Below are 12421 nucleotides of genomic sequence, written 5' to 3' on the forward strand. Positions count from 1 at the left end.
GCTAACTGTACCTGTTTTCTCCACAGCTCCAATTAATTCCAGGGAGATGATGCCTAACCCTGCCCCAATGCAATTCCCAACCCCACCACTCCAGGTTCGGACCTATTTAACCACGGGACCTACAAATGGCAGCTCTCAATAGGATTTTTTTTTCCCCCAATGAACAAGTACCTTAACACTGATCTTTTTTTGTTATTGTTACTGTTAATGAGACAAAGTAGGATATTTTCTATTATTAAACAGGGCTATCTGGCCTAATTCACCTAACCTTTGAATCCATTTGAATCATTGTCTCCTAACTCTTTATATCAGATAGAGAAAACCACAAAGAACAATACAAAAACGCACTATTTTAAACATACTGACATTCTAGGAAAATTAAACTACATTTTTAAATTATACAGTGGACATGAACTGTCTACACACCCGGGACAAAAATCATGGAATTTGTGAAATAAAACCAACATAAATCCTGTCAGAACTTATTCCACCTTTATTGTAAAACTGTAATCTATACAAAGTTCCACCTTTATTGTAAAACTGTAATCTATACAAAGAAGGTGAAAATAATCAAAACTGTTTAGTGAAAAAAGGAAAAAAAAAATCATACAAAAACTTGGTTGCATTAGTGTGTACACCCTTTACTAATCAAGGATGTGGCTACATTCAGAATTCAACAACCACATCTCATCTCAAATAGTAGTTAGTAAACACCTGACAGCAATGAAAGTGGATCTGACCGAGTTCAGAAACATTTTAGCGGTTTCTGTAGGATTATTCTGATATCCTCTTGGTTGCAACATACTTCAAAAGCAATGATCCACAAACAGCTTTTAAAATATGAAGAGGATCTCATCATGCAAAGGTATGAATTAGGACAGAGGTACAAAAAAGTATCCAAAGTATTAAAAATCCCATTGAGCACCGTAAAGACAGGAATCAATAAGTAGAGAAAATATGGCTCAACAGTGACTCTACCAAGACCAGGACCTTCCTCCAAGATTGATGAGAAGACAAGGAGAGTACTGGTTGTTCCCTACATATAACAATCAGTTGTATTCTTCAAATGTCTGGGTTGTGAAGTACGATAGCAAGCTGAAAACCTTTGCTCACAAAGAAAAGCATCCAAGACCAGCTGATCTCTGCAAAAAGGAATACAGAGTCTCCTACAACCATGTGGAAAAATGTATTATGGTCTGATGAGACCAAAGTGGAACTACTTGACTATAATTCCAAAAGGTACGTTTGTCACAAAAATAATGCAGCACATTATCAAAAGCACCTTATCCACAGTGAATCATGGTGGAGGCAGCATTATGGTTTGAAGGTGCTTTTCTTCACCTGGAACTGGAGTTCTAGTCAAGGTGGATGGAGTCATGAATAGCTAAAAGTATCAGTCTATTGTGGAACCAAAAACCTAAAAGCATCTGCTAGGAAGCTGAAGAGGAACTTTACCTTTCAGCATGACAACAAAGCCTTGGCTTCAAAGGATGATCACTATTCCTGAATGGCCCAGACTTTAATCCAATTGAAAATCTGCGGGGTGACCTGAAGAGAGCTGTACAGAGGAGATGCCCTCATAATTTTATAAATCTGGAAATTTTTTTGCATGGAGGAGTGGACAAAACCTTCCAAGTCAAGAATGTGCCAAACTGATAGACCTAATGTAGTAATAAAATTAAAAGGTGCATCAACAAAGTATTAGTTTAAGGGATGTGCACTGATGAAACAAGTTTTGTATGATTGCTTTTTCTTTTTTAACTGAACGGTTTCTGATTTGTTTTCATCTTATTTATATAGATTCTAATTCTGCAATAAAAGTGGAATACGTTTTGACAGGATTTATCTTGGTTTCATCTTTTTATTACAAAAAATCTGTGATTTTGGCAGTGGTAACTAGGGTTTTTATATACATTGTATTTACAATCACAGACTTTGCTTTTTACCAAGGCATAATATAGCTTTGACAAGAGCTCACCTGTTCTCGTTCAACTCTCCTCTTTTCTTCTTCAGCCCTCCTCCTCTCTTCTTCCTCTTTTCTCCTTCGCTCCATCTCTTCCATTCTTCGTTTTTCTCTTTCTTGTTGTCGTCTAACTTCCCTTTCCCGCCTTTGTTGCTGAAAAGAAAATACTATCATTCTAATAGATGCAAAATAATGGGTAAACATTTTATATATTTAAAAATTTAAACAGACTGCTTTCATAATCAATGCATATGTGACGCTGTAAAAGTATTCATTACAAATAATGGCTTATATAATGTGTTTACATTTTTTTTATTACTTAAGTGGTTAGTTACACTTCAATATTGTTTTACTAATTAGGAATTTAAACAATGGCTTATTAAAATAATACAAATGCAGCTAAATTAAGTGTGCATCTACAAAAGGAATACAAAAATAAGAACACCACATGGCAGCAATTGCTTATTTCGAAAAAACAAAGCTATAACCATTGTTTATTTAATAAAAATACTGCAATGCATTTTGTCTTGTTCAAAGGCAGGGCCTTTGCCAGGCAAAAAAAAAAATAGCCATGCAACTGAAATTAACTGCAAATATAGCAGCCTGCTATACAAATAAGCAACAGTTAACATTAGGTTTTTTTGTGTTTTTTTAAATTAGTTTAAAAAGAAAATCAGGAGTTAAATGAGTAAAAATACATTCAACAGACATATTTAATAACTGACAAAAATACTTCTACATCTTTGTTTAGCTATTGCACAACATGGTTAGGTTGCTATAATCCAAACAAGAGATGTTCAGGAGACAGGCTTTGTATTTAAAAATGACAAAAAGAAGATTCAGCATTATTAACACAGTTGTCTAAAACAGATCAAATTATGATCAAAAGATTGAAAATGACATGAACAACATCCAAGGATGAAATATTAAGGGAATATACTAATGTAATTAGCTTTATATAAAGTACCCAGCTTCGCCTGGAAATTTTCTAAGACAATGGGCCTCAGGTATAGTGAAGTCAATTAATCAGATGTATCAGAAGTACCATGTAACTAAGCACTTTTTCGTATACAACATTTGTATTTTTTTTGCTAGTGGCTAATATTCTAAGTTAACTGGAGTTGCTTACTCTTGAAAATAGAAAAGATAACTGCACATGAGTAAAACATTTTTCCCATAGATCATTTCCTGCTTTTCCTACTGAGTGACACTGGCTTTTGTTGATGGTCCTTCCAAAACAGAATTTTATAGAAAATTGTATTTGTTTGAATCGAAACAAGTAATATGTTTAGTGAATAATACGAATTTTGAGTGTATATTAACATTATTGGAGGTCTACAATTTTCATTTGCTTGCATAGTTCAAATTTATAGCCACATGTGGTATACACAGTAAAGTGAAGAAAGTGTGCACTTGGTCAAGTGTATTATACCACTACCATCCAGCTGCTTGAATTTCACTGTGCAGATTATGATAAATATAAAATTACAGTAAGTAGTGATAGGTAAAACAGGTTTCCTTTTGGTTACATGATTGGTGTGACTTTACAAATGCAGAACTTGCTAAAAACAAGTGTTTGGTGTTGGGAGTTTTTAGGTTTTTTCCCCTTGAAGAAAGAAATGAAACTTGCTTCTTATGGGTTTGGCAATACTGCACAAACCTGTTTTGGTCCCATATATTTCTCAAAAAATGGTCCAGATTTAAAATAAACAAAAACATTTCTTTTGTAAAAGCAAAATTTTTTAACACAATCAAAAATGTGACAAGGAAACGTAAATCTCAAACTGTAATCCAGTAATGAAAATGTTATACCAAGGCAGTTGGGGAAAAAAAAAAAACAATAACACAACATTTGTGACCTTTGATGACATGCCACTTTTGTAAATGCTCTCCTTTAAACTTTGTGAGTGCTTTTCAAATCATCTAATACAGCATACAGACTGGAATTCTAATTTCCACAAGGTTACAGATAAGGGTTGGGATGTTTAGGGTATACAGTATGTGTATGTTATGTACTGTATAATGAATACCCTTGTTACTAGCCCAACTTTGTGAAACTGACTGGTCCCGCTCGCTACAGCATTATTAACGAAATATATACAGTCATATAAAAAAGTTTGGGAACCCCTCTCAGCCTGCATAATAATTGATTCTACTTTCAACAAAGAAAGATAACAGTGGTATGTCATTCATTTCCAAGGAACATCTGAGTACTGGGGTGTTTTCCAAACAAAGATTTTTAGTGAATCAGTATTTAGTTGTATGAAATTAAATCAAATGTGAAAAACTGGCTGTGCAAAAATTTGAGTACCCTTGTAATTTTGCTGATTTGAATGCATGTAACTGCTCAATACTGATTACATGCAACACCAAATTGGTTGGATTAGATTGTTAAGCCTTGAACTTCATAGACAGGTGTGTCCAATCATGAGAAAAGGTATTTAAGGTGGTCAATTGCAAGTTGTGCTTCCCTTTGACTCTCCTCTGAAGAGTGACAGCATGGGATTCTCAAACCAACTCTCAAAAGAGCTGAAAACAAAGATTGTTCAGTATCATGGTTTAGGGGAAGGCTACAAAAAGCTATGTCAGAGGTTTCAACTGTAAGGAATGTAATCAGAAAATGGAAGGCCACACACACAGTCGCTGTTAAACCCAGATCTGCCAGGCCAAGAGAAATACAGGAGCAGCATATGCGCAGGATTGTGACAATGGTTACAGACAACCCACAGATCACCTCCAAAGACCTGCAAGAGCATCTTGCTGCAGATGGTGTATCTGTACATCATTCTACAATTCAGCGCAATTTGCACAAAGAACATCTGTATGGCAGGGTGATGAGAAAGAAGCCCTTTCTACACTCACGCCACAAACAGAGTCGCTTGTTGTATGCAAATGATCATTTAGACAAGCCAGATTCATTTTGGGAAAAAAGTGCTTTGGACTGATGAAATAAAAATTTAGTTGTTTGGTCATAACAAAAAGCACTTTGCATGGCGGAAAAAACACGGCATTCCAAGAAAAACACCTGCTACCTACTGTCAAATTTGGTGGAGGTTCCATCATGCTGTGGGGCTGTGTGGCGAGTTCAGGGACTGGGGACCTTGTTAAAGTCGAGGGTCGGATGAATTCAACCCAATATCAACAAATTCTTCAGGCTAATGCTCAAGCATCAGTCACAAAGTTACGCAGGGGTTGGATATTCCAACAAGACAATGACCCAAAACACAGTTCGAAATCTACAAAGGCATTCATCCAGAGGGAGAAGTACAATGTTCTGGAATGGCTGTCACAGTCCCCAGACTTGAATATCATCGAAAATCTATGGGATGATTTGAAGCAGGCTGTCCATGCTCGGCAGCGATCAAATTTAACTGAACTGGAGAGATACTTATTGGACGAATGGTCAAAAATACCTCCATCCAGAATCCAGACACTCAAAGGCTATAGGAGGTGTCTAGAGGCTGTTATATTTGCAAAAGATGGCTCAACTAAGTACTGATGTAATATCTCTTTTGGGGTGGCCAAATTTATACACCTGTCCAATTTTGTTATGATGCATATTGCATATTTTCTGTTAACCCAATATACTTAATGTCACTGCTAAAATACTGCTATTTCCATAAGGCATTTCATATATTAAAATGAAGTTTCTACTTTGAAAGCTCAGCCAATGATAAAACAAAAATCCAAAGAATTAAGAGGTGTTCCCAGACTTTTTCATATGACTGTAAACAAAATAACATGGGTCAGCTAAGCATCTTTTTTCTAGAATGTCATCAAATATTTAATTGAATCAGTCAAACATTTTTGACATTTTGGCAGGTTTTAGTTATTTTTACTGATGGAGGGGGAAGTTTATTCCTAAATTCCGATATATCGAAATGTCCATTCTTACAGGGGAACCTATTGCCCTAGATGTACAAGCCTGACAGATTTCATGTTTTTAACTACAGGTAGTCCCCGAGTTACGAACATCCGGCATACAAATGTGGCCGCAGCTGCTCCCTAATTTGTCTGGGGGACGCGACGCAGGCTCTTCAGTAACTGCCACTCTGTCATCTTCAGCCTGGGGACGCTGCAAGCGCTGGCTAGACTGGGTGGAGGCTGGTTTTGCTGCTCGCACAGTGTAATGTCCCTTAGATGGCGCCGGTTGATGAATGGGGTGGAGGGGGCCGCACCCTATTCATTCTCATTGGGCAGCTAGGTGCGTGGCAAGCAGTGACCCGGGGTCCACAGCTACCACTTGTGTGCAGGACGGAAGCTTGATGGGGCGGAGGGGGGCGGTTCGCTGCCCGCCCACCATGCCGCCGCAGCTCCTGACTGAACGCAGGCTGGATAGGGCAGAGGAGGTATCGTTTAACTGCCCGCCCCAGCACACAGCCTTGCAGTGTCCCTCAAGCGGCTGCCCCGTTCGTTCTCAGTGGATGTTTGGTGATGCTGCAAGCAGTGACCCGGTTGTGGCTGAACGGAGGCCACTGAGGGTGAATGGGGCAGCAGAGGGCAGCATTGTAGTGTGCCTCGGGTGGCTGCTGGTTGAATGGGGGCGAAGGCGGGTGAGTGCTCAGTGGGCGGACACTGCAGGCAGCATACTGTATGCAAGTGGAGGTGAACCTCCCCTCACCGCCCCCATTCATTCTCAATAGTAAACCTGCTTGTACTGTTACACACATAGCAGGAAGCTGTCTCTCGTTCAGTGCACCAGACGAGCTTACAAGGGGTGCCTTCCTGCTGTGATAGCGTGATCAGTGCTGTGCAGAAGAGTTCATCTTAACCTCTTGTCTTCACCCTTCAACAATGTCTGTGAAACACAAATCTGATGCAAGTGCTGGTGATACAGTAAAAAAAGAGAAAAACCATCACCATTGAAAATAAAGTAGAAATAATAAAAATGTCAGAGAGAGGTGAAACTCTATTAATTCATTGGCAGAGCACTTGCTTACAGTTGGTCAACAACAGCATTTTTAAAAATTATGTACCTGTTCCGACTTACATACAAGTTCAACTTAGGAACAAACCTACAGTCCCTATCTCGTACATAACCCGGGGACTGCCTGTAAAGAAGAAATAGTGTTTTCCTTGAGGAGTAAGTAAATGAGTCAACTTTGTATTGCATACATATAGATTTGACAAAATAACAGAAAAACCCTTTCCTACTTGTACCAATTTTGCTGGGACACGTTTAACTAAAAACACAAAATAGGAAAATTATATACTACAGCCTCAATGGCTTCCTTACCTCTTCTAAACGTCTCCTTTGCTCCTTTTGCTGTTCAATACGCTTCTGACGTTCCGCAAGAAGCTGCCTCTTGTACTCCTCCTGTTCACGCAGCTGCTGTTCTTGAAGGAGCTGCTGTCTGCGCAAGGCTTCTGATCTCTCCTTATTCTCTTGCTGTAGCCTCAGAAAATCCCTTCTAAGTGTTGATTCACCAGGGACATTCACAATGGAACTGTAAGATATATTAAAAAAAAAAAAAATGGTAAGACAAGTTGGGTTCCTGAAAAACAGAAAATGACACTTGAATGAACACATGCATATCATTTTAACAGGTAAGGAAAATGAAAGCTAAAAATAATTTCATAAATTCATAATAAAGAAGTAAAATTCCATTAGAAAACATTTTTTAATTTTACAAACAAACTTAATAATACAACTTAAAGTGGGAGTAAACCAGGTTGGGTACAAGTGCATAAGTATAAATTTATGTTAAAGACAAAGAAAGAGGAAAAAAATAATAAATATGAAAATATCCATGAGAAGATACATTGTTTTTAATTTTACAAATGTACTTAAAGTGGGAGGGAACCAGGTTGGTTTGGTGCAAATGCATATATAAATTTAATAGAGTATTAATACAATAGGACAAATTTGTGACTACTAAACATATTTGTGGAATAAATAAAGTGCAATTATTCTACCAAATGTAAACATGTTTTATATTTATATAGCTGATCAATATATATTACAGCACTCTCAATCAAACCTAATATCATAAATACTGAAGTAGGATGGCCCTTAAAGGAATAACTCACCCACAAAAATTTTTTTAATCTATTACTAACTCCACAATGTTCGTAGTGATGGATGAATAAAAGTTTTAATCTCATGTTTTTGTAAAAAAGAGACCAAACAAAATTCCTAATACAAACGGCCTAAATGGGGACTCACACTGAATAACAACAATATCAAAGCATCCATAAAAATATCAAATTACATTGGTCACATATTTTACGAGTCAGGTATCCAGTCATATGTTCATAATTTCTCAAACACTATACTAAGTAAAATATTGTTAAATATTGTATTTCTAGAAAATTTTCTTGTGCACTAAAATTGAGCACATTCAAACCACAGGACTAAAAGGTGGTTTAGTAAGAACATTTTTGTCCAAATAAAGAAAGATGAAACAAAAATATCTTTTTACAGGAACAATTTCCATACACATATTTCTTAAGAAATGTAACTCACTGTCATCAATTATTTTCAGAATATGAAAATATAATGAATGTTGCAACTCCTATCCAGCCCCAGGTGACTTTTAAGATTCATGTGTATGCATGTTTGCTGGTACAGTGTGGACAATATCCTGCTGAACCTTCATTTTCAGCCTAGCATTATACTACTAGAAGCAAGAAACTAACTTGTGGACCTTTATTAATTCAAGAATACATGAAACTACAAAACTAGTCAACCTTTGATATGAGAACTTGCATTACATTTACACAGTAAGAAATTGTCTTATCTAAGGTATATAGTTAGCATATGATGGCTAGAGGACATCAATTTTTCAGACAGCTATTCTAAGGAAGTCATTTGGTGTTGAAATGTGAGCTCACAACCAGCAAATTGAGGGCGAGTGATAATGCTATTAGGATGAAAGCAGAAGCAATTTCTTGCAACTAAACTGGTGGTATTATTTATCTAAAAAGAATCTCACTTTAAAAAAAGTTAAATTAAAAGAAGGAAAGCAACAAGTTGTCACTGCCATTTTATTTTTTTTACCTAGTAAAAGGAAAGGTACTCCATTTATTTGAACAATTCCAATCATATATTCAAATTATATTTACATTTATTAAAAAACAAAAGAGAGGAATTTTGTTTTCCTTAAACATACTTTTGAGCTCACAAGAATGTTGCTTCCTGCTATGCTTAGTACAACCATTCAAAGTTTTTAAAATTGTGTTATTTCACAATAATTATTACAAATATTTTGTAAATGTATTGCATCCTTTTAACCAGTAACACCGTCTTCTCTTGTAGGAACAAGTATAAAAACGTGCAGGAAGGATGTTGAGGCCAATACAGAAGTAGATATCAATATATTAAGTATCCATTGAGTTTAATGGTTAATATTTTGATACAGGATCAGATTTAATTTCTACCTTGGTCACATTATATATTTGCATGGGCAGATTGCTATGGGCGACTGGGTAGAACTGCTTTTATTAATATATTCGCACACCTTTCAGGTTTGACGGCTATTCTGCCATGCTGCAGACATAGGCACTGCACATTTCCTTGTGGTATTGGGCAACTGTGCATCTGCTCTATAGAAACTGGTCCAGAGAGAGGTTTCATAAGCATCGAGATTAAAGTGGAAATGTTGAGAATAAAGTCAACATGTCACTCTACAGGTACATTACACAGTATTGGGAAAAAAATAAAACAAGTACAACCTGGCTTGCAGTATACTTGAACATAATGGTCCACATCCAACCTTTTAAAACCAAAGTGTATCCAGACAACAGACATGGCTCCTTTTTCGGCAAAAGTTCTTCTGTGTCATTATGTTCAACTTTATCGTCTGCTAAAGCTTCAGTTTCAGAATGTTCTCTGTCCATTTTCATTGCTCAATACCTCCACTAATTCATGTACTCTGTTGCATGTGTGTTTAGCGGTGCAGCAGTGAAAAAGGTTCCCCCCCCAAAACAGTTTCCCGCTGCACTATGTTCCGAACGTTGTTTAGGCTATTTAAACCGGTGTTGCTGTATAAGAAAAATCCATATCATACCAAAAATAAAAAACCTTTTTTGGTATGAACCGGTATACCGCCCAGCACTATCCATGAACAAATTAAGCTTATCCTTAATTGCTTGTTGTGATTAACTACCAAACTAACAGCAATCTTCCAAAATCCTAACTTCCTAGTACTAAAATCCTAACCGGAAATTTATGTGAATGTGGGAGGGTCACAAGTAGGAATGTCATGAGAAGTCAAGCAAAATGACAACTTTTATTGGCTAACTAAAAAGATTCCAATATGCAACCTTTCAAGGCAACTCAGGCCCCTACTTCAGGCAGTTTGTAATAATATTCTAAGGTTTACTGGTTGTTTAATGTTGCTTTGCAACCCAGTGTGATCCCTTTAGCTTCTCACCATTTTTCATTTGCTTTTAAAGAAAACTTTGTGATCCTTCAAAGTATACCACTACTTCTAGCATTCCCTGTTGTATACAAACTAGCACAATCCTCTAAAGATGCTATCCATGCCTCAATACACAAGGTGGTATGACGTATGACTCATTCCCTATAGAACAGGGAGGTGATATTTGAAAGCATCATCCACCAGCACAGTGCAGCAATGGAAACAGTGTCACATGTTCAGCCAAACGCTTCAATATTTTTACTCATTCAGCCAAATACACACTTATTTTCTATGACTAGCTTTTTCTAGGACCTTTAATACTAGAGTTTATTGCAGTTTTCAAATTTCTTTTTATAATTCAAAAATAAACATTACCAGCTTTGGAATACTCCATCAAAAATATTTTTGTGTCTTCCTTACCTATATAGTTTGTATAATGGCCAAGAAAAAATTTTAAATACATGCTTTCACAAAAAACAGAGCTTGCAAATGTCCTGACACAATGGGTGTCACTTCAACAAAGCAACACAGCAATATCAAAATGTCCATAAAAATGTGGAAAAAAAACATTGTAATTCTGTTGTATAACCCAAATGTCATGTATCCAGGCGAATGTTAAGACCATGGTCATAGTCAAAACAGCACTACTATGGTAAGACAGTTTTATCTGATTCTGTTACACATAAATAGCAATATAACATTCCCATAACTCGCCAAGCAATTTAGATAAAATGACATGTCTCAAATAGCATTTTACTAAAATCTTGTGTAGAAAATTCTTGGGAAAGATTTTAGGACCGGCACTTACCATTACATACAAACTTAACCTTCAGTCAGAACATAAGGAGCTCATTTAAAAAAAAAACAATAATTGCAAGAAAGCAAGAAACAAAGCAAATAAATGTTACCTTGGTTCCCCTTCCTGCTCAGGTACTTCCTCCTCCTCTTCTTCACTTCCACTATATTCATATTCAGTCTCATCTGTAAATAAATAAAATAAAAAATAATCTTCATTCATGTCAAACAAACTCAGCATATACCATATAAAACAGCAACAAAAAGACAAAGTACATACAATTTACTTTGCATCTTTCAGTTTTCAAAAAGACACACTGAGAACTTGATATAAACTGAGCACTTGATATATCTTATCCCTGTAATTGGCAGGAGAAACACTTACATCAATGATCATATTTTAGGAGTGGTTCATGAAAAATAACTATATCAACTTCAGTGTGCTCTGGCACAAGCTCTTAACATCTCTGGAAATATACAGAAGACACATCATATTTCCATCCAGAATAGCTTATTTTGCCCAACATTAGAATACTGGTTGGCCATAATACATCATTTAGCCACAACACTAAAACCACTGACAAGTGAAGTGAAAAACAATGATTTACATGTTACAATGGCACCTTTCTTGAACAGGTGATGTGCTGGAAACAGGAAAAATAGGTAAGTCTAAGGATCTAAGCAACTTTAACAAAGACGACTAGGACAGAGTATCTGCAAAACAGCAAATCTTGTGGGGTATGCAGTGTTTAGTACCTACAAAAAGTAGTCCCAAGGAATGAAAACCAGTGAACCAGCGACAAGGTCATGGGTGCTTAAGCCTCACTGCTGCATGTAGGGAACGAAGACAATCCCCATCTGATCTAATCCTACAGAAAAGATACTCCAGCACAAACTGCTGAAAAGTTTAATGCTGGCTATGAGAGAAAAGTGTCAGAACACACAGTGCATCACTGCTTAGTACGTTATGGGGCTGCGTAGCCACAGAGCAGTTAGCAGTTAGCCCATGCTGAACCCTGTCCACTGCCAAAAGTGCTTACAATGATCAGGATTGTCAAAACTGGACCTTGGAGCAAAAGGTAGAAAGTAGCCTGGTCTGGAGAATCACATTTTCTTTTAGATCATATGGATGACTAGGTAAGTGTGTGTTGTTTATCTAGGGAAGAGATAGCCGAAGGACACACTATGGAAAAATGGCAAGCCAGCAGACATAGCGTGATGCTCTGACTTGGTCTCCAAATTCCCCATATCTCTATCTGATCAAGCATCTGTAGGATGCGTTGGAAAAACAAGTCCAATC

General features: G+C 36.8%; 1 protein-coding gene across 11 annotated transcripts in view; it reads right to left on the reverse strand.

The window, feature by feature from the left end:
* The window catches only part of LOC120523032 (mitogen-activated protein kinase kinase kinase kinase 4), a 222068-nt gene that overhangs the window by 109509 nt on the left and 100138 nt on the right, over positions 1 to 12421 (reverse strand). For all 11 annotated transcript variants that reach the window (XM_039743964.1, XM_039743970.1, XM_039743965.1 and 8 more), the window contains 3 exons: positions 11235 to 11307; positions 7200 to 7410; positions 1979 to 2116 (listed from right to left, as the gene is read on the reverse strand). In XM_039743964.1, the coding sequence (XP_039599898.1) occupies positions 1979 to 2116; positions 7200 to 7410; positions 11235 to 11307 (422 nt within the window). The remainder of the gene's footprint in view (positions 1 to 1978; positions 2117 to 7199; positions 7411 to 11234; positions 11308 to 12421) is intronic.

Source organism: Polypterus senegalus, chromosome 2 (assembly GCF_016835505.1).
Source record: "Polypterus senegalus isolate Bchr_013 chromosome 2, ASM1683550v1, whole genome shotgun sequence".
NCBI classification, from domain to species: Eukaryota; Metazoa; Chordata; class Cladistia; order Polypteriformes; family Polypteridae; genus Polypterus; species Polypterus senegalus.